The 21,558-nt window shown below is 36.9% G+C and overlaps 1 protein-coding gene across 1 annotated transcript in view; it reads right to left on the bottom strand.

Moving 5' to 3' along the window:
• LOC116883975 (ankyrin repeat domain-containing protein 26-like) overlaps positions 1 to 21,558 on the bottom strand; it is a 199,246-nt gene that overhangs the window by 82,455 nt on the left and 95,233 nt on the right. Inside the window, exons 28-32 of the mRNA XM_032885209.1 lie at positions 18,279 to 18,346; positions 17,794 to 17,887; positions 11,621 to 11,694; positions 11,136 to 11,229; positions 2,674 to 2,987 (exon numbers count right to left, since the gene is read on the bottom strand). Of these exons, the coding sequence (XP_032741100.1) occupies positions 2,674 to 2,987; positions 11,136 to 11,229; positions 11,621 to 11,694; positions 17,794 to 17,887; positions 18,279 to 18,346 (644 nt within the window). The remainder of the gene's footprint in view (positions 1 to 2,673; positions 2,988 to 11,135; positions 11,230 to 11,620; positions 11,695 to 17,793; positions 17,888 to 18,278; positions 18,347 to 21,558) is intronic.

The following is a 21,558-nucleotide window of genomic DNA, read 5'->3' as shown; positions in this document are numbered from 1 at the left end:
CTGTCATATGAAATGATGATATGCCCTCATCTATTAGACATATCTAAGCAGTGTATGTATACCTCACTATAGCACGCACATAGGCTGCATGAAGTACTCCTACCTTTGCTCTGCCTTTTGAGCTGGTCAACCAGATCTATAATAGTGTCAAAACTGAATATCTCACAATCCACTGACGTTCTCTGATATGGTAGCATTGCTTCAGTAGAGTCAAATATGTGATTTACTTCTTTATTGACCTATAAAGTGAGTAAAAGCAGTTTCAGATATCCTCCCAATATTTATAACATGCAGTAAAATTTAAAATGTGATAAATATTCTCTTTTTAATGTTACAAATAGCACTCAGGACAGAGAAGCAGATGAATAACTGCAAGTCCTGAACCAGTCTTCTCTACATTGTTAGACCTTACCTCAACAACAAAAAGTATAGAAACATATTTCATGGAAAATAACTTTATATTAGCTACTCTTTCTTAATATTTTTTAAAAGTCTTCGTTTAAAAATTGGAAATTTTAATTTTACTTTCATAAATAAGTTTAAATTAATGATATATTGCTTTCATTTTACACTATATTTTAATAATTACATTTCCGATTTATTTTCTCATACCTTGTCCTTTATGTTTGAAGTGTTCTTTATAGACCTACAAAAGCATAGAATCCTTTCAGAAAAAATATACAAACACTCTATTTCTCCTATAGAATTTATTGGCTATTTCAATTGCAATGACTTAATATGAGAGAATTTAACTGCAAACAGGAAGAGCAACAGGATTCAGGAATGAATTATCACTACCATCATCAGACAAACAATGGTTTTATATATCCATATCTTAACAGTTAAAGCAAAACAAAAAATGCATTATTTTATATAAAAGTACACAAAGATTTATTGTAATTTTCAGCAAAAACATCTTTTGTGGCCAGTAAAACTCATTTTGAAACAATGCTCTAATCTTTATATATGGCAAACACTTTGTGAGAGAATGTAAAAGAGTTTTCTCTCAGGAACAATGTCCCACTTGTTACTCAGGGTTCTAAGGACTGAACCTGTGTTAAACTTACTGTATTCCTCACAGCCTATCAGGTATTGCGTAAAGGTGGAACACACAGCCTGGCTGGGTTGCCCCAGTTCAGGCAGTTGGATAAGCAGAAGGCTGAAAATTCAAATTCAGAAGTTACAGCCATGCTCATGTTCCAAATCATACTTTGGAAAATAATATTCATATCCAGATGGCTTTAAGTTTTATAATAGAAAAGAAATCCATATTATGATCCTTTTCATTAAAATTATAACTAACAACATAGGATTATAGACAATTTGGGGGCCTCCCTATCCAAATATTAATCAGAGGTAACACTGCTTCTTTGTATGTAGTCAAAGTTTCCAAATCTCCTGCCTCAGCTTTCTTAGTATTGAAATTAAAAACCACCATGCTGCCAGGTGTACAGCACACAATATGGTTCCCAGTATTCAGGAGGGAAAGACAGGCAGATCTCTGAGTTTGAAGCCAGTCTGGTCTACAGAGTGAAATCCAGGACAGTCAAAGCACACACACACACACACACACACACACACACACACACACACACACACACACACACACACACAACCACCATGCTCACCATAAACTACTTATTTCAAAATCTGATTGCTCAGCAGGTAATATTTTTACCTTGCAAGCCGAAGAACCTGTATTTAACTGTCCAAAGAAATTAAGAAGCTGGGTCTGGAGTGGGTGACATGGTTCAGTTCTACATGCTCCTATAGCCAATCCCAAAGACAGACCTGAGTTTGATACTCAGGATGTCCACAGTGAAAGGACAAAAGTGCCTCCCACAAGTTGTCCTCTGATGAATACATGCACACTGTACTATGTGTGAACACACACTTGTGCATACAAACAAGCTTTAAAACGTAATACTTTTTTTTTTTTGAAACTTGGGTGTGTGTGGTCTTGTATACTTTTTATCACAGCCTTCTTAATACACAAAAAGAAAAAATCCTGGAGCTTCCTGACCAAAACCAGGATAATGAGAGACCCTATCTTGACACTGTTGATGGTGTCTGTGGAATGGAAGTTGATTGTCCAATGAGAGACCCCATCTCAACACAGTAGATGCTGCCTGAGGATTGGGAGTTGATTTTCCTTTGGACTCAATGTTCATGAACACACGACAGACAAATACAAAACTACTTTATACCTGGGCAACTTTGGATACCTGCTCAATAAATTAAACAGATTTTCTAACTATTCTTCAATTTGATGGCTACCTACATTGACACATTCAACAAGTACTGAAAAATAAAACATGTCAATGAAAAAGTTAGTACAGGAAGACAAGCCTTTTATGCTTAGAACAACCCACACTCAATAACTCGGTGCTACATTGTCAAAAAGCTGCCAAAACATTGTGCCCTATTTTAGTTTCCAATCAAAACTCCCTTTTTACCCCATCTTCTAGTCTGCTAGTTGTCACATGAGTTTGCCAACCATGGTTGTCTTTTAAATAGAAAATGTTCACAAAATTAGGAACAATAGCATCTGATTATTAGCATCTTATCATCATGGAAGACTGTACCAGGTTTAAGAAATATTGAACGTTGTCATGATTCACATGAGCATCACTGGAGAGTAACATCTACTGTTAAATATCATGGTATCCTTACTCAGAATACTCTCCATTCTCCTTAACAGGAACCAACGGCTCTTTAGTTTTTCCATCCTGTTTTTGTGGAAACGGGGCTTTAGCATTATGATTCAGGTTTTCTGCTTCCTGCCCAGCAGTGGACATCACATTTTCAGCTGCAGGCACCTCACAGTGATTACGGTTTTCTGATACATGGATCACCCTGTGATTTCTGTTTTCTTGTGCAGTAACTGCACTTTGATTCTGGTCTTCTGATGCTTGCTCCCTACTGAGATTGAGATTTTCTGTTGCTCGCAACCTGTAAACTTGATGTTTATCGACTTTTTCAGTGACCTTTGATGAAAATAAATAAAAATAATTTACATTAATTTTTTACTTATTTTCTGCAAATATGTCTGTGTATGGGTGCTGGGAATTGATACAAGGACCTCCAGAAGAGCAGCCAGAACTCTTAACTGCTGAGCCATCTCTTTAGCCCCAGCAACTTTTAATACAAAAACTTTTCTTTATTAATTTTATCACATTATTCATTAATTTTCATGGTTTTCATTCAGAAAACTACTTTGAAGACCTGCAGAAGTGCTCAGTGGTTAAGAGAATTAAATGCTTTTCCAGAGGGAATAGCTTTGGTTCCAAGTCTTCAAGTCCAGGAGAACACAAATGCCTCTAACTCTAGCTTCCTTTTCAGGTCTCCTCAGGCACAAACAGAATTCTATGACATAAACATGCATACACATACACATAAAGAAAAATGAATCTTCAAAATGGAATAAATTACTTTAGTTTGACAGCATCATTACATGACATCGATCCTTATATAATTGGGCCTTATTTCTCTTTGACAGGAAAAGAAGGGACTTAATATTGATAAGTGGTCATGCTGTCAAAACAGTTTTCTAAATATTTATTTTCATACCCATAGTTCCATGCTGCTCTGAATTTTTGTTAGTGGAGAAGTACAGCCCAAGAATGGAGTGGTGAGGAATTCTGAGGGCCTGTAGAAAAACTCTAAAACTTCAATTTCATCAAACACAGAATCATTCTTGGACTGTGTTTTTGTGCTCCTCCAAGGGTAGCAGATAGGAGTAAGTTCACTTCACATGTACCTTTGTGGAAAACATGCTTTTTTCCATCTATGGCTTGTTCTTGTTATTGAATACTGGACTCATAGGATTGTTCTTAACCTTCAGAGTATAAATAGTCTAATGATCTGACTAATCTGTGAGACTTTACTCTGCATCATTTTTAGGCCCCACTCTCCCAGGTTCACACCACCAGGGGTAGCAGTTAATCTAGGAAGTCATGACTCCTCCTCCAAGCTCAGAGAACAATCAGGAAAACTGGAGTTAAGGAATGTAAGAGCCTGGGAACATTAACGAATTCACTGAAATGCTGTCTCCTCAACACAATATGGCTGCTACTCTCAAGAACTCATAGCAGCTATGGTTACCTATTCAGGTCCTGCAGAAAATAAAAGCATTCAAAATTACAGAATGAACAGGGGAATGGTTCATAAGGCTTCAACCTTATTTGAGGAGATGTTGCTAGGTGATGGTTGCTACTGATGGGTGAGTTTTTTCTTTGGGTGTATAGAAACTGAGAGTTTGATCAAGATTCAGAGGATGTCCCCACATCAATAAATATGTGTTCAGCAGTAATTAGACTCAGAAGGTTAATTAAAAATGGATGAAAACATGGAGGAAAAGGAGGAATAGGAGAAAGGGGGAAAAGAAAGAGGAGACCTGAAATTTGGGAAAGGACCATACTGTAAGGAAGCTCTAGGATATGTGGGATCTGGAAAATGGGAATATGTGCATTAAAAAAATTATCCCTGCACACATCCTGAGGCCGCAGGACAGACTGCCACCTCTGCATACCTCGGCCCACATCCATGGTCCAAGAAGAAACTGCACAATGATATAGAAACAGACAGCTGCCGGTACCCACAGTTCTGGTCTATACCCAGGATCAAACTGAACAGGCCAGATAGATCCCTGCACCCAAATCCCATGGGGGAGAGAGCTGGACCCACAGAAGTGTGGATACTCCAGAGAAGTCAGAGGAGACTACACTCTGCCCACAGTCCAGAACCAAGAGGGAATCGCATAGTGCCAAATGTGACCGCTGGGTACAAGAACCTACACGAGCAATCAGGGTCAGGACCTGCCCATGCCTAGAGCTGGAAGACAGTCTCAGGAGCGGCACCACAGCTGAGAGCAGAGCACCTGTTCTCAGGAAAGGCTGAAAGAAAACAGGAAAACAGTTCTACAGGCATTCTGACACAGAGGCCTACAGCAGGGTCGAGCCACTCTCAGAAACAGCAAGACAAGCAAACACCAGAGACAACCCAATGGCTAGAGGCAAGGGCAGAAACCTAAGCAACAGAACCCAAGACTATTTGGCATCATCAGAGCACAGTTCTCCAACCGAAGAAAATACTGGATATCCAAACACACCAGAAAAGCAAGATTTAGATTTAAAAAATCACACTTTTTAATAATGATGGAAGACTTTAAGAAAGACATAAAGAATTCCCTCAGGAAAACACAAGTAAACACGTAGAAGCCCTTAGAGAGGAAACAAAAAAATTCCTGAAAGAATTACAGGAAAATATAACCAAACAGGTGAAGGAATTGAAAATGGAAATAGAAACAATATAGAAAGCACAAAGGCAGACAACCCTGGATATAGAAAACCAAAGGAAGAGACAAGGAGCTGTAGATACAAGCATCACCAACAGAACAGAAGAGAGAATCTCAGGGGCAGAAGATATCATAGAAAACATCGACACAACTGTCAAAGATAACGTAAAATGCAAAAATCTCCTAGCCCAAAACATACAGGAAATCCAGGACACAATGAGAAGATGAAACCTCAGGATAATAGGTATAGAAGAAAGTGAAGACTCCCAACTTAAAGGGCCAGTAAATATAGTCAACAAAATTATAGACGAAAACTTCCCTAACCTAAAGAAAGAGATGCCTATAAACATACCAGAAGCCTACAGAACTCCAAATAGATTGGACCAGGAGAGACATTCCTCCTGTCACACAATAGTTGAAACACCAAATGCACAAAACAAAGAAAGAATATTAAAAGCAGTAAGGGGAAAAGGTCAAGTGACATATAAAGGCAGACCTATAAGAATTACATCAGACTTCAAAGCAGAAACTATGAAAGCCAGAAGATCCTGGACAGATGTCATACAGACCATAAGTGAACACAAATGCCAGCCCAAGTTACTATATCCAGCAAAACGTTCAATTAACATAGATGGAGAAACCAAGATATTCCATGACAAAACCAAATTTACACAATATCTTTCTACAAATCAAGCCCTACAAAGGATAATAGATGGAAAACTCCAACACAAAGAGAGAAACTACACAGTACAGAAAGCAAGAGTATAACTTCCTTGCAATGAAACCAAGAGACACAAAAAAACCATAATCCCACCTCTAACATTGAAAACAACAGGAAGCAACAATCACTATTTTTTTAATATCTCTCAACATCAATGGACTCAATTCACCAAAAAAAAGATATAGACTAACAGAACGGAAACATAAAGAGGACCCAGCATTTTGCTGTATGCAAGAAAAACACCTCAGAGACAAAGACAGACATTAAATCAGAGTAAATGGCTGGAAAAAACTTTCCAAGCAAATGGCCTGAAGAAATAATATGGAATTGGCATTCTAATATCAAATAAAATTGACTTTCAACCAAAAGGCATTAAAAAATATAAGGGAGGACACTTCATATTCATCAAAGGAAAAATCCACCAAAGGAACCCTCAATCCTAAATATCTATGCTCCAAATGAAAGGGCAACTACATTAATAAAAGAAACCTTAGTAAAGCTCAAAGCACACATTATACCTCACACAATAATTGTAGGAGATTTCAACACCCCACTCTCATCAACGGACAGATCATGAAAACAGATATTAAACAGAGACATAGAAAGACTAACAAGTTATGAACCAAATGGATTTAACAGATATTTATAGAACATTCCATTCTAAAACAAAAGGATATATCTTCTTCTCAGCACCTAATGGAACCTACTAAAAAATTGACCTTATAAATGGTCACAAAACAGGCCTCAACAGATACAGGAAGATAGAAATAATCCCATGCGTGCTATCAGATCACAATGCACTAAGACTGGTCTTCAATAACAACAGTAATAACAGAAAGCCCACATATACAAGGAAGGTGAACAATGTTCTACACAATGACAACTTGATCAAAAGAAATAAATTGACAAATTAAAGACTTCTTCTAATTTCAGGAAAATAAAAATAAAAATTGCCAAATTTATGGAACACAATGAAAGAGGTATTGAGGGGAAAACACATAGCACGGAGTGGCTGCAAAAAGAAACAGGAGACAGAAGATGTCAGAACCTGGACAGCACACCTGAAAGCACTAGAACAATAAGAAATAAATAAACCAAAGAGGAGTAGAAAGCAGGAAGTGATCAAACTCAGACCTGAAATCAACCAAGTAGAAAAAAAAAAGGCTACATAAGGGATAAATAAAACCAGGAGCTGGTTCTTTGAGAAAATCAACAAATAGATAAGGCCTTAGCCAGACTAAACAGAGGTCACAGAGAGTATACCAAAATTAACAAAATCAGAAAAGATAAGGGAGACATAATAACAGAATCTGAAGAAATTAAAAAAATCATCAGATCCTAGTACAAAACCCTGTATTCAACAAAACGGGAAAATCTTGAGGAAATGGACGATTTGCTACACAGATACCAGGTACCAAAGTTAAATCAGGAAGAAATAAACAAGCTAAACAACACCATAACTCCTAAAGAAATAGAAGAAGTTATTAAAAGTCTCCAAAACAAAAAGAGCCCAGGTCCACATGGGATCAGTGCAGAATTCTATTAGACCTTCATAGAAGACCTCATACCAATACTGTTCAAACTATTCCACAAAAGAGAAACCAAACCAGCATTACCAAATTCCTTCTTTGAAGCCACAAGTACTCTTTTGCCAAAACCACACAAAGACCGAACAAACAAAGAGAACTTCAACCAATTTCCCTTATTTATATTGACAAAAAAATATTCAACAAAATTCGTGGAAACCGAAAACAAGAACACATCAAAACAATCATTCATCATGATCAAGTAGGCTTCATCCCAGGGATGCAGGCATGATTTAATATATGAAAATCCATCAATGTAATCCACTATATAAGCAAAGTAAAAGATAAGAACCACATGGTCATTTCATTAGATGCTGAGAAAGCATTTGACAAAATTCAAAACCTCTTCATGATAAAAGCCCTGGAAAGATCAGGAATAAAAGGTCCATATCTAAACATAGTAAAAGCAATACACAACAAACCAGTAGATAACATCAAACTAAATGGAAAGAAAGTAGAAGCAATCCCACTAAAATTAGGGACTAGAAAAAGACTTCCCACTCACTACTTTTTCAATATAGTACTCCAAGTCCTAGCCAGAGCAATCAGACAGCAAAGGAAGTCAAAGGGATACAAATTGGAAAGGAAGAAAACAAAATATCACTATTTGCAGATGATATGATGGTGTACTTCAGCAACCCCAAAAGTTCCACCAGAGAACTATTTAACCTAATAAACAACTTCAGCATTATCAAGTGGCGGGATTTAAAATTAACTTAAACAAATCAGTAGCCTTCCTCTACTCAAAGGATAAACAGGCAGAGAAAGAAATTAAGGAAATGACACCCTTCACAATAGTCCAAAGTACTATAAAATAGATTGGCGTGACTTTAAACAGGCCAGTGAAAGATCTGTATGACAAGAACTTTAAGTCTCTGAAGAAAAAAACTGAGGAAGACCTCAGAAGATGAAAAGATCTTCCATGCTCATGAATTGGCAGGATTAATATAGTAAAGATGGCCATTTTACCAAAAGCAATCTACAGATTAAATGCAATCCCCATCAAAAGTCCATCTCGATTCTTCTTAGAGATAGAAAGTACAATTTGCACATTCATTTGGAATAACAAAAAACCCAGGTTAGCAAAAACTATATGCAACAATAAAAGAACTTCTGGGGGAATCATGATCCCCTACCTCAAGCTGTATTGCAGAGCAACAGTTATAAAATGTGTATGGTATTGGTACAGAGACAGGCAGGTAGATCAGTGGAACAGAATTGAAGACCCAGAAATGAACCCACATAGCTATGACCACCTGATCTTTGACAAAGGAGATAAAATCATGCAATGGAAAAAATGATAGCATTTCAACAAAGGGTGCTGGTTCAACTGGTGGTCAGCATGCAGAAAAATGCAAATCAATACATTTTTATGACCATGTACAAAGCTTAAGTCCAAGTAGATAAAGGACCTCCACATTAAGAAGAAAAAGTGGGTAAGAGTCTTGAAAACATGGGCACTGGGGAAATTTTCTTGAAAAAAAAAACAACAATGGCTCATGCTCTATGGTCAAGAATCAACAAAAGGGACCTCATAAAACTGCAAAGCTTTTGCAAAGCAAAAGACACTGTCATTACGACAAAATGGCAAACAACAGCTGGGAAAAGATCTTTACCAATCTTATAAGATGGAGGGCTACTATCTAAAATCTACAAAGAACTCAAGAAGTTAGACTTCAGAGAGTCAAATAACCATTTTAAAAATGGAGAACAGAGATACACAAAACATTCTCAGCTGAGAAATATCGAATGGCCAAAAAGCACTTAAAGAAATGTTCAACTTCCTTCCTCATCAGGGAAATGCAAATCAAATCAACCCAGAGATTCCACCTCAGACAAGTCAGAATGGCTAAGATCAAAAACTCAGGTGACAGCAGATGCTGGCAAGGATGTGGAGAAAGATGAACACTCCTCCAATGTTGGTGAGACCGCAAACTCATTCAACCACTCTGGAAATCAGTCTGGAGGTTCGTCAGAAAATTGGATATTCCACTACCTGAGGACCCAGCTATATATCTCTCTTGGGCATCTACACAAAAGATGCTTTAACATACAACAAGGACACATGCCCCACTGTGTTCATAGCAGCCTTATTTATAATAACCAGAAGCTGGAAAGAACCCAGATGCCCTTCAACAGAGGAATGGATTCAAAAAATGTGGTACATCTACACAATGGAGTACTACTCAGCTATGAAAAACAATGACTTCATGAAATTCATCGGCAAATGAATGGAACTAGAAAATATCATCCTGAGTGAGTTTACATAATCACAGAGAAACACACTTCTCTTACACTCACTGGTAAGTGGATATTAGCCAAAAAGCTCGAATTCATCAAGATGCAATCCACAGGCCACAGGGAAGTCAAGAAGAAGGATGACCAAAATGAGGATGCTCCCACTACTTCTTAAAAGGGGGGGTAATAATCCATAGGAAAGGATATGCAAGCAGAGTTTAGAGCAGTGACTCAAAGAACGGCCCTTCAAAGCCTGCCCCACATGTGGCACAATTATATACAGTAACCAAAACTACATAAGAAGTATGAACTTAGAAAAGGCATGCTGAAAGGGACCGGATATAGGTCTCTCCTGAGAGAGTCATCCAGAGAATGTCCAATACAGAGGTCACTGCTAGCAGCAAACCACTGAACTGAGAATATGGCACCCTTGCGGGAAGTCCAATGAAATATTAAAAGACTTGAAGAAGCTTGCAAATACATAAAAACAACAATGCCAATCAACCAGAGCTTCCCCTGACTAAACCACTACACAAAGACTATACATGGACTGACCCAGGGCTCCAACTGCATATCTAGCAAAAAATAGACTTTTGGGGCACCAGGGGAAGGGGAAGCCCTTGGTCCTGCCAAGGTTGGAACCCTAGTGCAGTGGAGTATGAAAAGGGAGCAATAATGGGGGTCTATAGTGTTCACTACCCTATGGTGACAAGGGAGTGGTGGGAATATGTGCTTATCCACAGGAAACTGGAAAGCTGAATAAGGTTTGAAATGTATGTAAAGAAATATATCTAATAAAAAAACAAAAACAAAAAAATTGATTAAAAACTATTCCTACGGGTGAGTTTCCCAAATAGATAACATCAGTTTTAAATTTATTAGAGACTCAACAAAATATATGTATATTTATGTATATTTCAGATGGACAAGATAGCTTCATCGGTATAGGTGGTTGACACCAAGCCTCCCTGTTGATTACAGTTCATTCCCAGGAATACACACAGTGTGACAAAAGAACCAAGTTTCACACATTGCTGTCTCTCTTCCCTTGTCACTAGGGCAGTCATGTGACAATACACGCAAATGATTAGCTAAATCTAATTTGTAAAATGTATCATTTCAAAATTGTGAAATTTATTCATTGTTTCATTTGTGCTCACTGGAGTGCTGCACATATGTTGGCAGAGTAAATATTCCTGCTGTTTCTCTTGAGATATTTCTCATGGTGCCTAAAATATTACTATACAGTCCTACTTGAAAAAGAAAAATAGTAATCTGAATACAACTCACTTACCCAAATTCTGCCACCCAAGGTCATCTGAGGATGTTCTACTTCTTCTGTTTGACATTCTGTTTTAACCTTTAGCTGCAGAAAGTCACGTTTCAATCTGAAAACCATATTGTAAAATAATTAGACTCACAGATAAATTAAACACAACAGAGAGCTCCTGAAATATTTAGATACTTTTCTAAAATTATTCAAGTGAATGGCTTAGTGACCATCATTTTTCTGGCTATGCAATGTTATCCACACAGCAAGTTTTGAGATAAGGTTAAAAGTATGCATTTCTACTTCTGTGCATGTGGTCCTTGAACACATAAAGCAAGCATACTGCTGAACCCCAACCCAGCATGTAGGTCCATAATTCAAACAACTTCAGCAGGAACTTCTCAATGGCACCAGAAAGGACTCTTATCAGAAATGCTATGACTTCATCTTGTACTGCTTATTTCCTTTATGGGCTCTCAATTTCCTTGCCATATTGCTTTCCATTGTACCTCTCTAGCTGCTCCAGAATGTCCTCTTCTCTACTTGCAGCATCTTTTCGTGACTGGGCGCTAAACGTCTGGGCCTAAATGGAAGATCAATATGTTAGTCATAGTCCAAAACATGCTGTGCAATCCTGCAGTTCTGCAGTCCTGCACTATGCTCAATTCTCTCAGGAAATATGAAAGTTTCTTCCCTTCCATGTATTTACTGTGACTCTGAGGAAACTATAGTCAACAGCTGTTACAATAGGACTCCCATAGCCATAAAGCCTAACATGAGGATAGCTGGTAATTCTAATATCAAAACAAATAGTGCTTTTTAACAATTAAATTTTATCTGTTTCTGAAATTGCAATAATGGGCCAAATGGGGAGAAATGGTAAACTACATAAGGTACTAATTTATACGATTATATCTCAGGAAACACTTCATGAAATATGAAGTGAATATTACTTATATTAGTATATGTTACATATTAGGATTCTCCAAGAATAAATTACTACTGTGTTCTTTAGTAAATTATGACCCCTAAGCATGTTTTACTAAATGCTATTTGAAGATAAATAACATCAAGATAGGTAAGCAATTTGTCTCATCACATGTGTATCTACCTGTGGATAATATCTTCTCTTATATGCAAAATACCAAGGTAAAATAAGTGCTACATTGTTTTGGGGAGAGGAGGGCTGTTTGTTTTTGTTTGTTTATCTGTTTGTTTGTTTGTTTTTTGGTTTGTTTGAGACAAGATTTTTTGGTGAATCCCTGGCTACATGGAACTATTTCTGTAGACAAGCCTTGCCCCAAATTCAGAGATCTATCAGACTTCAATGTATGTGTAATGAGCCAAAGGGCTATGTCAGCACATCTGCTCAAAAGCTAACTTGTTCTACAGGGAATACCATTGAGAAAAAACATGATAAGTCATAATATTGAGAAATATATCCAGATGTAGAACCATTGATGCACAATTCCTGAAAAAGAAGGCCAAATTAGTAAATGCTGCATTAAACTGTTTTTTTTTGCTCCTCCACGTATAGCAGATAAGAGTAAGTTTACTTCACTTGTTGTTATTCATGTACCTTTTTAGAAAACATGCTTTTTTCCATCAATGGCTTTTCCTTGTTTTTGAATACTGTACTCATAGGATTTTTCTTAAGGTTCAGAGTATAAATATTCTGATGATCTGACTAACTGATGAGACTTTACTGGTTCATACCACAAGGGGTAGCTGTTAATCTACGAAGTCAGGACTGCTCCCACAAGCTCAGAGAATAATCATGAAAAGTGTGGTTAAGGAATTTTGCTGCATGAAGGAAACACAACTCAGTGGCAGAGATAGACACTACCTCAGAATAAGTGGCTGGAAAAAAATGTTCCAAACAAATGGTCAGAAGAAAAAAAGCTGGAGTAGCCATCCTAACATCACACAAAATTGACTTTCAACCAAAAGTCATTAAAAAAGATCAGGAAGGACATTTCATATTCATCAAAGGAAAAATCCACCAAGATGAACTCTCAATCTTAAATATCAATGCTCCAAATGCAAGGGCATTTACATTCATCAAACCAACCTTACTAAAGCTCAAAACACACATTGCACATCACATGAAAATAGTAGAAGATTTTAACACCCACTCTCATCACTAGACAGATCATGGAAACAAATTATGCAGAGACATAGAGAAACTAACAGAAGTTATAAACACAAATGCATTTAACAGATATTTATAGAACATTCCATTTTAAAACAAAAGGATATACCTTCTTCTCAGCACCTAATGGAACCTCCTCCAAATTTGACCATATAAATGGCCACAGAACAGGCCTCAACATATACAGGAAGATAGAAATGATCCCATGCATCCTAAAAGAACAGCAGGCATTAGACTGGTCTTCATAGCAACAATAATGACAGAAAGCCCACATATACATGGAAGTTTAACAATGCTCTCCTCAAAGACAATTTGGTCAAGGAAAACAAAAAGAAAGAAATTAAAGACTTCTTAGAACTTAATGAATTTGAACATACAACATTCGCAAACTTCTGGAACACAATGAAAGCAGTACTAAGAGGAACACTCATAGCTCTGAGAGCCTGCAAAAAGAAACAGGAGAGAGCAGATATCAGAACCTTGACAGCACACCTATAAGCTCTCAAACTAAAAGAAATAAATAAACTGAAGAGGAATAGAAGGCAGGAATAATCAAGCACTGAAATCAACCAAGTAGAAATGAAAAAGATTGTATAAGGAATCAACAAAGCCAGGAGCTGGTTCTTTGAGAAAATCAACAAATAGATAAAGCCTAAACAGAGGTCACAGAGAGTGTATCAAAATTAACAAACTCAGGAATGAAAAGGGAAACATAACAACAGAATCTGATGAAATTAAAAAAATCATCAGATACTACTACAAAACCATATAGTCAACAAAGCGGGAAAATCTTGAGGAAATGGACAATTTTCTACACAGATACCAGGTTCCAAAGTTAAATCAGGAAGAAATAACCCATCTAAACAGCCACATAACTCCTAAAGAAATAGAAGCAGTTATTAAAAATCTCCCAAACAAAAAGAGCCCAGGTCCACATGGAAACAGTGTAGAATTCTCTCAGACCTTCATAGAAGACCTCATAAAAATACTGTCCAAACTATTCCACAAAAGAGAAACAGATGGAACACTACCAAATTCCTTCTTTGAAGGCACAAGTACTCTTTTGCCAAAACCACACAATGACCCAACAAAGAAAGAGAACTTCAGACAAATTTCCCTTAGGGATATTGACACAAAAATATTCAACAAAATTCATGGAACCCAAAAACCAGAACACATCAAAACAATCATTCGTCATGATCAAGTAGGTTTCATCCGAGGGATGCAGGGATGGTTTAATATATGAAAATCCACCAATGTGATCCACTATATAAACACAGTCAAAGATAAGAACCACATGGTCATTTCATTAGATGCTGAGAAAGCATTTGACAAAATTCAAAACCTCTTCATGATAAAAGTCCTGGAAAGATCAGAAATAAAAGGTCCATATCTAAACATAGCAAAAGCAAAACACAGCAAACTAGTATATAACATCAAAGTAAATGGAGAGAAACTAGACGAAATTCCACTGAAATTAGGGACTAGAAAAATACTTCCCACTCACAACTTCTTCAATATAGTACTCGAAGTCCTAGACAGAGCAATCAGAGAGGAAAAGGAGGTCAATGGGATACATATTGGAAAGGAAGAAAACAAAATATCACTATTTGCAGATGATATGATGGTGTACTTCAGCAACCCCATAAGTTCCACCAGAGAACTACTTAACCCAAAACAACTTCAGCATTATCAACTGTTGGGAAATAAATTTAACTTAAAAAATCAGTAGCCTTCCTCTACTCAAAAGATAAACAGGCTGAGAAAGAAATTAAGGAAATGATACCCTTCACAAAATTCAAAATAGTATAAAATAGATTGGTGTGACTTTAAACAGGCAGGTGAAAGATGTGTATGACAAGAGCTTCAAGTCTCTGAAGAAAGAAATTGAGGAAGATCTCAGAAGATGGAAAGATTTTCCATGCTCATGAATTGGCAGGATTAATATAATAAAGATGGCCATTTTGCCAAAAGCAATCTACCAATTAAATGCAATCCCCATCAAAACTCCAACTTGATTCTTCGTACAGATAGAAAGAACAATTTGCAAATTCATTTGGAATAACAAAAAACGCAGGATAGTAAAAACTCTAATCAACAATGAAAGAATTTCTTGGGGAAATCACGATCCCCTACCTCAAGATGTATTGTAGAGCAACAGTTATAAAATGTGTATGGTATTGGTACAGAGATAGTCAGGTAGATCAGTGGAACAGAATTGAAGACCCAGAAATGAACCCACATAGCTATGATCACCTGATCTTTGACAAAGGAGATAAAACCATGCAATGGAAAAATGATAGCATTTTCAACAAAAGGGTGCTGGTTCAACTGGTGGTCAGCATGTAGAAGAATGCAAATCAATCCAGTTTTATGACCATGTACAAAGCTTAAGTACAGGTAGATAAAGATCTCCACATCAAACTAATAGAAGAAAAAGTGGGGAAGAGTCTTGAACACATGGGCACAGCGGAAGATTTCCTAAACAAAACAATAATGGCTCATGCTCTATGGTCAAGAATCAACAAAAGGGACCTCATAAAACTGCAAAGCCTCTGCCAAGCAAAAGATATTGTCATTAGGACAAAATGGCAAACAACAGATTGGGAAAAGATCTTTACCAATGTTACAACTGATAGAGGGCTAATATCTAAAATCTACAAAGAACTCAAGAAGTTAGACTTCAGAGAGCCAAATAACCATTTTAAAAATGGAGAACAGAGATACACAAAACATTCTCATCTGAGGAATATCGAATGGCCAAAAAGCACTTAAAGAAATGTTCAACTTCCTTCCTCATCAGGGAAATGCAAATCAAATCAAACCTGTGATTCCTCCTCAGACCAGTCAGAATGGCTAAGATCAAAAACTCAGGTGACAACAGAGGCTGGTGAGGATGTGGAGAAAGAGGAAAACTCCTCTAATATTCGAGAGACTGCAAACTTGTTTAACCACTCTGGGAATCAATCTGGAGGTTCGTCAGAAAATTGGATATTCCACTACCTGAGGACCCAGCTATATATCTCTCTTGGGCATTTACACAAAAGATGATCTAACATACAACAAATACACATGCTCAAGTGTGTACATAGCAGCCTTATTTATAATAGCCAGAAGCTGGAAAGAAACCAGATGCCTTTCAACAGAGGAATGGATTCCAAAAATGTGGAACATCTACACAGTGGAGTACTACTCAACTATGAAAATCAATGACTTCATGAAATTCATAGGCAAATGGATGGAACTAGAAAATATCATCCTGAGTGAGTTTACACAATCACAGAGAAACACACTTCTCTTGCACTCATTGATAAGTGGATATTAGCCAAAAAGCTAGAATTACCTAAGATGCAATCCACAGGCCATAGGAGGCTCAAGAAGAAGGATGACCAAATGAGGATGCCCCCACTCCTTCTTAAAAGGGGGGAAATAATCCATTGGAAGGGATATGCAAGAAAAGTATAGAGCAGTGACTCAAAGAACAGCCCTTCAAAGCCTGCCACACATGTGCCCAATTATATACAGCTACCAAAACTACATAAGATTGATGAACATAGACAATGCATGCTGGAAGGGACCAAATATAGGTCTCCCATGAGACACATCCAGAGCATGTCCAATACAGAGGTCAATGCTAGCAGGAAACCACTGAACTGAGAATATGGATCCCTTGGGGGGAGTCAGAGGAAATAGTGAAAGAGTTGAAGAAGCTTGCAAATACATAAAACAACAATGCCAAACAACCAGGGCTTCCAGTGACTAAACCACTACACAAAGACTATACATGGACTGACTCAGGGCTCCAAGTGCATATCTAGCAAAGAAGAGACTTGTTGGGGCATCAAGGGAAGGGGAAGCCCCTGGTCCTGCCAAGGTTGGACCACCAGTGCAGCAGAGTATATATGGGGGGCAATAAGGGTGGTCCTTAGTATTCACTACTTGGTGGGGATGAGGGAGGGGAGGGAATGGGTGCTTATGGACAGGAAACTGGGAAGCAGAATAAGGTTTGAAATGTATGTAAAGAAATATATCTAATAAAAAAATAAAACAAAAAAATTAATTAAAAAATCATCCCTATGGGGGAGGTTCACAAATAGATAACATCACTGTTAAATTATTAGAGATTCAACAAAAGATATGTATATGTATGTATATTTCAGACAGACAAGATAGCTTCATGGGTGTAGGTGGTTGACACCAAGCCTCCCTATTGATCAGAGGTCATTCCCAGGAACACAGACAGTGTGAGGAAAGAACCAAATTCCATAAGTTGTTGTCTCTCTTCCATTGTTATTAGGGCAGTCATGTGACAATACACACAAATGATTAGCTAAATCTAATTTGTAAAAAGTATTTCAAAATTGTGAAATTTATTCATTCTTTCATTTGTGCTCACTGGAGTGCTGCACATATGTTTACAGAGTTAATATGCCTGCCGTTGGTCTTGAGATATTTATCATGGTGCCTGAAATATTACTATACAGCCCTACTTGAAAAAGAAAAATGGTATTCAGAATACAACTCACTTACCCAACTTGTACCACCCAAGGTCATCTGAGGCTGTTTTAATTCTTCTATTTGACATTCTGTTGTAACTTTAAGCTGGAGAAAGTCACGTTTCAATCTGAAAACCATATTGTAAAATAATTAGGCTCACAGATAAATTAAACACAACAGAGAGCTCCTGAAATATTTAGATACTTTTCTAAAATTATTCAAGTGAATGGCTTGGTAACCATCATTTTTCTGTCTGTGCAATGTTATCCACACAGCAAGTTTTGAAATAAGGTTAAAAGTATGCATTTCTACTTTTGTGCATGTGGTCCTTGAACATATGAAGCATGCATACTGCTGAACCCCAACCCAGTATGCAGGTCCATAATTCAAACAACTTCAGCAGGAACTTCTCAATGGCACCAGAAAGGACTCTTATCAGAAATGCTATGACTTCATCTTGTATTGCTTATTTCCTTTATGGGCATTCAATTTCCTTGCCATATTGCTTTCCACTGTACCTCTCTAGCTGCTCCAGCATGTCCTCTTCTCTACTTGCAGCATCTTTTCGTGACTGGGCGCTAAACGTCTGGGCATAAATGGAAGATCAATATGTTAGTCATAGTCCAAAACATGTTGTGCAATCCTGCAGTTCTGCAGTCCTGCACTATGCTCAATTCTCTCAGGAAATATGAAAGTTTCTTCCCTTCCATGTATTTACTGTGACTCTGTGGAAACTGTAGTCAACAGCTGTTACAATAGGTCTCTCATAATCATAAAGCCTAAAATGAGGATAGCTGGTAATTCTGATATCAAAATAAATTGTGCTTTTTAACCATTAAATTTTATCTGTTACTGAAATTACAATAGTGAGCCAAATGGGGAGAAATGATAAACTACATAAGGTAATATTTTATAAGATTATATCTCAGGAAACACTTCACTGACTATGAAGTATATATGACTTCTCTTAGTATATATATGTTACATATTAAGATGTCTCCAAGAATAAATTACTACTGTGTTCTTTAGTAAATTATGACCACTAAGTATGTTTTACTAAATGCTATTTGAAGATACATAACATCAAGATAGGTAAGTAATTTGTCTCATGACATGTGTATCTACGTGTGGAGAATATCTTCTCTTATATGCAAAATACCAAGGTAAAATAAGTGCTACATTATTTTGGGGATAGGAAGGCTGTTTGTTTTTGTTTTTTTATCTGTTTATCTGTTTGTTTTTTGGTTTGTTTGAGACAAGATTTTTTGGTGAATCCCTGGCTGAATGGAACTATTTCTGTAGACGAGGCTTGCCCCAAATTCAAAGATCTGTCAGTCTTCAATGCCAGTGTAATGAGTCAAAGGCTGCATCAGCACATCTGTTCAAATGCTAAGCTGTGTTACAGAGAAAACCATTGGGAAAAAACACAATAAGTCATGCTATTGAGAGAAATATCCAGATGTAGAACCATTGTTTTACAATTTCTGAAAAATAAGACCAAATTAGTAAATGCTCCATTAAACCATGGTTTGTTGCTCCTCCACGTGTAGCAGATAGGAGTAAGTTTACTTCATATGTTATTATTCATGTACCTTTTTGGAAAACGTGCTTTTTTCCATCTATGAATTTTCCTTGTAATTGAATACTGTTCTCATAGGATATACATACAGAATATAAATACTCTGTTGATCGGGATAATAATAAATGAGACTTTACTAGTTCACACCATCAGGGGTAGCTGTTAATCTAGGAAGTCAGGACTGCTCCCTCAAGCTCAGAGAACAATCAGGAAAACTAGGGTTAAGGAATTTTGCTGCATGCAGGAAACACACCTCAGGGACAAAGACAGACACTACCTCAGGATAAATGGCTAGAAAACAACTTTCCAAGCAAATGGCCTAAAGAAACAAGCTGGAGTAGCCATCGTAACATCAAAGAAAATTGACTTTCAACCCAAAGTCATTAAAAAATATCAGGAAGGACACTTCATATTCATCAAAGGAAAAATCCACCAAGATAAACTCTCAATCCTAAATATCAATGCTCCAAATGCAAGGGCCTTTATATTCATCAAAGAAACCTTACTAAAGCTCAAAACACACATTGTACATCACATGAAAATAGTACATTTAAACATCCGATGCTCATCACTAGACAGATCATGGAACCATAAATTATACAGATATAGAGAAACTAACAGAAGTTATAAACCAAATGCATTTAACAGATATTTATAGAACATTCCATCCTAAAACAAAAGGATAGACCTTCTTCTCAGCACCTAATGGAACCTACTCCAAAATTGACCATATAATTGGCTGTAAAACAGTCCTCAACATATACAGGAAGATAGAAGTGATCCCATGCATCCTAAAAGAACAGCATGCAATAAGACTGGTCATCATAACAACAATAATGAGAGAAAGCCCACATATACATTGAAGTTTAACAATACTCTCCTCAAAGAAAACTTGGTCAAGGAAAACATAAAGAAAGAAATTAAAGAATTCTTACAACTTAATGAATATGAAGGTACAACATTCCAAACTTATGGAACACAATGAAAGTGGTACTAAGAGGAAAACTCATAGCTCCGAGACCCTGCAAAAAGAAACAGGAGAGAGCAGATGTCAAAACCTTGACAGCACACCTAAAAGCTCTAGAACTAAAAGAAATAAACCCAAGACTAGTAGAAGGCAGCAAATAAACAAACTCAGCGCTGAAAGCAACCAAGTAGAAATGAAAAAGACTATACAAGGAGTCAAAAAAAACCAGGAGCTGGTTATTTGACAAAATCAACAAATAGATAAAGCCTTAGCTAGACTAAACAGAGGTCACAGAGAGTATATTGAAATTAACAAAATTGGAAATGAAAAGGGAGACATAACAACAGAATCTGAAGAAATTAAAAAAATCATCAGATCCTAGTACAAAACCCTATATTCAACAAAACGGGAAAATCTTGAGGAACTGGACAATTTTCTACCCAGATAGCAGGTACCAAAGTTAAATCAGGAAGAAATAAACCAGCTAAACAACCCCATAACTTCTAAAGAAATAGAAGCAGTTATTAAAAGTCTCCCAAACAAAAAGAGCCCAGGTCCAGATGGGAACAGTGCAGAATTCTATCAGACCTTCATAGAAGACTTCATACAAATACTGTCCAAATTATTCTACAAAATAGAAACAGATGGAGCACTACCAAATTCCTTCTATGAAGGCACAAGTACTCTTATGCCAAAACCACACAAAGACCGAACAAACAAAGAGAACTTCAGACAAATTTCCCTTAAGAATATTGAGACAAAAATATTCAACAAAATTCTTGGAAACCGAAAATGCAAACACATCAAAACAGTCATTCATCATGATCAAGTAGGCTTCATCCCAGGAATACAGGGATGGTTTAATATACGAAAATCCATCAATGTAATCCACTATATAAACAAGGTCAAATATAAGAAACACATGGTCATTTCATTAGATGCTGAGAAGGCATTTGACAAAATTAAAAACCTCTTCATGATAAAAGCCCTGGAAAGATCAGGAATATAAGGTCCATATTTAAACATAGTAAAAGAAATACACAGCAAACCAGTAGATAACATTAAACTAAATGGAGAGAAACTGGAAGCAATCCCACTAAAATTAGGGACTAGAAAATACTTCCCACTCACAACTTCTTCAATATAGTACTCGAAGTCCTAGACAGAGCAATCAGAGAGGAAAAGGAGGTCAATGGGATACAAATTGGAAAGGAAGAAAACAAAATATCACTATTTGCAGATGATATAATGG

This window comes from Rattus rattus, chromosome 14, assembly GCF_011064425.1.
Source record: "Rattus rattus isolate New Zealand chromosome 14, Rrattus_CSIRO_v1, whole genome shotgun sequence".
NCBI classification, from domain to species: domain Eukaryota; kingdom Metazoa; phylum Chordata; class Mammalia; order Rodentia; family Muridae; genus Rattus; species Rattus rattus.
Note: the sequence above shows the minus strand (reverse complement) of the source record. Positions and strands in the feature narration are given on the sequence as shown.